This window comes from Poromitra crassiceps, assembly GCF_964638095.1.
Source record: "Poromitra crassiceps genome assembly, chromosome: 6".
Lineage (NCBI taxonomy): Eukaryota > Metazoa > Chordata > Actinopteri > Beryciformes > Melamphaidae > Poromitra > Poromitra crassiceps.
The window spans coordinates 1,869,309-1,874,589 of record NC_139627.1 but is presented as its reverse complement, the minus strand read 5'-3'; the positions used below and the strand labels follow the sequence as shown (position 1 = coordinate 1,874,589).

The following is a 5,281-nucleotide window of genomic DNA, read 5'->3' as shown; positions in this document are numbered from 1 at the left end:
TCATACGCAACATGCACCTCCAAGTGCTTTACATCGAAAGGCTGATAAAAAAAGACAGATCAAAAGATCAAATTCATATAAGAGAACAAGCAAAATGCAAAAGAATCAAATCTGGTCAAATAGAAAGGGCAAATAACGCAACAAATACTCCCACTTTTACACACGGCTGCGTTCCGATCAGCTAGTAGTCCCCCTTCGAAGCGGGACCGCACAGGGTCTTCAGCCATGTGAAGTAATATAGCTGAATACCCTGTGCAGTCCACTTCACAGGGTCTTCAGCCATGTGAAGTAATATAGCTGAATACCCTGTGGAGTCCACTTCACAGGGTATTCAGCCATGTGAAGTAATATAGCTGAATACCCTGTGCAGTCCACTTCACAGGGTCTTTAGCCATGTGAAGTAATATAGCTGAATACCCTGTGCAGTCCACTTCACAGGGTCTTCAGCCATGTGAAGTAATATAGCTGAATACCCTGTGGAGTCCACTTCACAGGGTATTCAGCCATGTGAAGTAATATAGCTGAATACCCTGTGCAGTCCACTTCACAGGGTCTTCAGCCATGTGAAGTAATATAGCTGAATACCCTGTGCAGTCCACTTCACAGGGTCTTCAGCCATGTGAAGTAATATAGCTGAATACCCTGTGCAGTCCACTTCACAGGGTCCTTCAGCCATGTGAAGTAATATAGCTGAATACCCTGTGCAGTCCACTTCACAGGGTCTTCAGCCATGTGAAGTAATATAGCTGAATACCCTGTGCAGTCCACTTCACAGGGTCTTCAGCCATGTGAAGTAATATAGCTGAATACCCTGTGCAGTCCACTTCACAGGGTGTTCAGCCATGTGAAGTAATATAGCTGAATACCCTGTGCAGTCCACTTCACAGGGTCTTCAGCCATGTGAAGTAATATAGCTGAATACCCTGTGCAGTCCACTTCACAGGGTCTTCAGCCATGTGAAGTAATATAGCTGAATACCCTGTGCAGTCCACTTCACAGGGTGTTCAGCCATGTGAAGTAATATAGCTGAATACCCCTGTGCAGTCCACTTCACAGGGTGTTCAGCCATGTGAAGTAATATAGCTGAATACCCCTGTGCAGTCCACTTCACAGGGAACTACTAGCCGCTCACAACGCAGCCAAAGTGTATCACAGCTATCAGATTTTTTCCCCTCCCATTTTCTCCCAATTGTACTCCTACCTATCCTGTTCGTTGCTCCACCCCTCTGCCGATCTGGGGAGAGCCGTAGACTAGCACATGCTTCCTCCGACACATGTGCAGTCGCCAGCCGCTTTTTTTCACCTGAGAGCGAGGAGGAGTTTCACCAGGAGGACGTAGCACGTGGGAGGATCACGCTATTCCGCCCACAGTCCCCCTCCCCTCTGAACAGGCTCCTCGACTGACCGACCGACCAGAGGAGGCGCTAGTGCAGCGACCACTGACCTGGACTCATACCCCACCCGGCTTCCCACCCGCAGACACGGCCAATTGTGTCTGTGGGAACGTGTGACCAAGTGCCGCTACGGGGGACTTGCGGTGTTAGGCGAGTGCTTTTACCTCTCCACTACCCCAGATGCTCCAGCTACAGTATCAGATCTTAAATCAGCAGATTGACAGGGCCATTTTTCTCAACGGGGTTTTAACCTTTTTTTGTCCTGCATGTCCCAATTCACCGTGTCCCAGAGCGCCGTGCTGCACTGTAAGTAATATGCAGGACAAAAAAAAAATCACCTTGGAACTTTGAAACATAGATATGTAGGGAACTGTAGCTGGCTTTGGCACCTGGGAGGAGAATGAACGTGTGTGTTCTCTATAGGTAAGCATTTTTCAGACGGTGCGATCCACCCTAAAGGTAGACTGTGGTCTATCTGTGGGTGGAGGTTTAGGGGTTAGTGTGGGTGGATGTTCTCCCACCGATACAGACAGACTCAACCACAGGCATGGGGCTTTCAGGCAAGACAGACAATGGCGGGCACTGAGACAAGGCAACTTTCCCCTCTTTCTCAAGACACTAGTCTTTCCCTCGCTCACACACGCCCACGCTGTTTAGCAAGTAGACACGCTGTTACACAACGCTGTTACACACACACACACACACACACACACACACACACACACACACACACACACACACACACACACGCTGTTACACAACCACGGTTTTGTTGTAGCAGACGGCCGACGGTGTTATCGGTCGTGAAGGAAGCGAGGGGAGAGAGTGTTGAAAAGCTGCACAGAGGGGAACATAAATACAAGTGTCGTTACCTCAATACTGTCTCTCTTCGCTTTCCCACTGAGGCAGCAAAACAGATGCTGGCTGCTGGCCACACACACACACACACACACACACACACACACACACACACACACACACACACACACACACACACACACAGGCCAAACCGTCACTGTTGACCGACAAGACATGTTTCTTACACACTTGTGTCTTTTCCATTTGGAGTCGACTCACAGTCACACACACAGAACACAAAACACAAAACACAAAACAGGCCGTGAAGACGTAGTTCCAACGCGAGCCAAATGTAGCTGTCTGGAAAGTGAGAGTGAGAGAGCTGAAGGAAGGAAGGCCTCCTGGCTGCCTGTAAAAGCATCAACACTCATGACGTTCTCATGACGTTCTCATGTCCCGGTGTCCTGTTGCCTTTTTCATGGTCAAGTCGGAGGCTTTTCAGGGGCCTGTTGAAGACGCTCTCAGAACCTTTCGTTCCACTCTGCAAATCTCCTGCCAGAGTCTGAAGGCCAGCTCACGTCTGGGCCTCTCAGCGCCCCGTCCTTGTGTGTCAATCTCACCACGTTTATGACTGGATCCCCACTTTGGATAGAGCGCCAAAGTCACACCCTCTTTCGGGTTCGGCCGGGGCCTAAGAGATTTCAGTCCACATTCATTTCTCCCATAGACGTTTCATAAAATGCTTGTAAAAGAAAATGGTTAGCCTTGGTCAAGCCAAGAGATTCAGGTATATTCACAATCAGGAGAGACAATAGAATCTTCTTTTGTCCTAGTGAAAGGTTCTCTAGTGAAAGGTTCTCTCTAGTGAAAGGTTCTCTAGTGAAAGGTTCTCTAGTGAAAGGTTCTCTAGTGAAATGTCCTCTAGTGAAAGGTTCTCTAGTGAAATGTTCTCTAGTGAAATGTTCTCTAGTGAAATGTTCTCTAGTGAAAGGTCTCTAGCGAAGGTTCTCTAGTGAAAGGTTCTCTAGTGAAAGGTTCTCTAGTGAAATGTTCTCTAGTGAAAGGTTCTCTAGTGAAAGGTTCTCTAGTGAAATGTTCTCTAGTGAAAGGTTCTCTAGTGAAAGGTTCTCTAGTGAAAGGTTCTCTAGTGAAAGGTTCTATGGTCTCTCGTATTCTGAAAGCTGAATTGCTTGGTTTGACCAAGTAAAACTCATTTCATAAGGATATAACGAGGTGTCTGTGTAGCAACATGAGGGTTGCAGGTTCCCTCCGGCTTGGTCGGGCGTCCATATTGTCCATCTCTGCAGGTGGGAAGCCAGATTAAGGGTGTGTGTAACTGGTTGCTGCACTAGTGCCTCCTCTGGTCGGTTGGGCGCCTGTTCAGGGGGGAGGGGAACTGGGGGGGAATAGCATGATCCTGCCACGTGCTACGTTCTGCTGGTGAAACTCCTCGCTGTCAGGTGGAAAAGAAGCGGCCGGTGACTGCACATGAATCGGAGGAAGCATGTGCTAGTCTACAACTCTCCCCCGATCGGCAGAGGGGGTGGAGCAACGACCGGGACAGCAGGGGGTATTGGCTAAAACATTGGGGAGGGGGGGGGGAGGGTTTTATAAGGATATAACGAAAACATATATGGGAGAATGAATGGGGAATTAAATATTTTAGGCCCCCACGCCAAACCCGGAAGAGGGTGTGACTTAGGCACTCTATTGGAGTTTTCTCTGTGTTCGACCCTGACTCTCTGTGTGTGTGTGTGCGCGTGCGCGCGCGCGCGCGTGTGTGTGTGTGTGTGTTGTGTGTGTGTGTGTGCGTGCGTGCATGTGTGTTTGTGTGTGTGTGTGTGTGTGTGTGTGTGTGTGTGTGTGTGTTTCAGATGTGTTCTTCTGACTATGAGAAGAGTCTGGTCCAGCCTACCCTTTATGAGAACGATGGCATGGCCCTCGAGCTGTGCCGGAGACCCACCCGCTCCTGCAGGACTGGCAGGTAAAGGGTTAAGCCATTAGCTTGCTATATATGTATATATATATATATATATATATATATATATATATATATATATATATATACAGTAGTAGACATTCTGCTTTGCTCCAGACAGAGTGCCTCCATTTGGCTCCTTTTTCACTCCCTTCTGCTTCTCAACTGGGTCACTCTGACGCTTCTTATATTAAGGTTGTTGATGAGGAGTAAAAAAAAAATAGCATATTGTGCATTTTTGCCTGTGTGTCCTTGTTATACTGTGTGTGTGTGTGTGTGTGTGTGTGTGTGTGTGTGTGTGTGTGTGTGTGTGTGTGTGTGTGTGTGTGTGTGTGTGTGTCTATGTGTGTGTGTCTATGTGTGTGTTTGTGTCTGCTCACTCTGAGCACCCCAGATGATAAGACGGTCTAATGAGACAGACTGTAGACTGGATGTCAGCGCCAACACTTCCACTTCTGTGCGCCGCGCTTCTTGTTTACAGTCCAATTGAGGCGAGAATGGAGGTGGAGCTGATCTGATCTGATCTGATCTGATCTGAAGGTGTTTTAGATCCAGACTACATTTGGCGAATAATAATAATAAATAGCTGCATATGAGATGTCATCGGACTGTAAACAGCTTGTTATCCTACTTCACACAAGAGTTGTCAGGAACCTACAGTAACCTATCAGAGTGAGTCTGTTGTGTTAGCTCCGCCTACCCTGTGAACCTACAGTAACCTATCAGAGTGAGTCTGTTGTGTTAGCTCCGCCCACCCTGTGAACCTACAGTAACCTACAGAGTGAGTCTATTGTGTTAGCTCCGCCCACCCTGTGAACCTACAGTAACCTGCAGACTGAGTCTGTTGTGTTAGCTCCGCCTACCCTGTGAACCTACAGTAACCTACAGAGTGAGTAGTCTGTTGTGTTAGCTCCGCCCACTCTGTGAACCTACAGTAACCTACAGAGTGAGTCTATTGTGTTAGCTCCGCCCACCCTGTGAACCTACAGTAACCTATCAGAGTGAGTCTATTGTGTTAGCTCCGCCCACCCTGTGAACCTACAGTAACCTACAGAGTGAGTCTGTTGTGTTAGCTCCGCCCACCCTGTGAACCTATAGTAACCTACAGAGT

The 5,281-nt window shown here is 48.1% G+C and overlaps 1 protein-coding gene across 1 annotated transcript in view; it reads left to right on the top strand.

Moving 5' to 3' along the window:
• plxnd1 (plexin D1) overlaps positions 1-5,281 on the top strand; it is a gene marked incomplete at its 5' end in the record, with an annotated part of 145,716 nt that overhangs the window by 109,129 nt on the left and 31,306 nt on the right. The window contains 2 exon segments of the mRNA XM_083639237.1: positions 4,091-4,127; positions 4,130-4,176. Coding sequence (XP_083495363.1) covers positions 4,091-4,127; positions 4,130-4,176 — 84 coding nt within the window.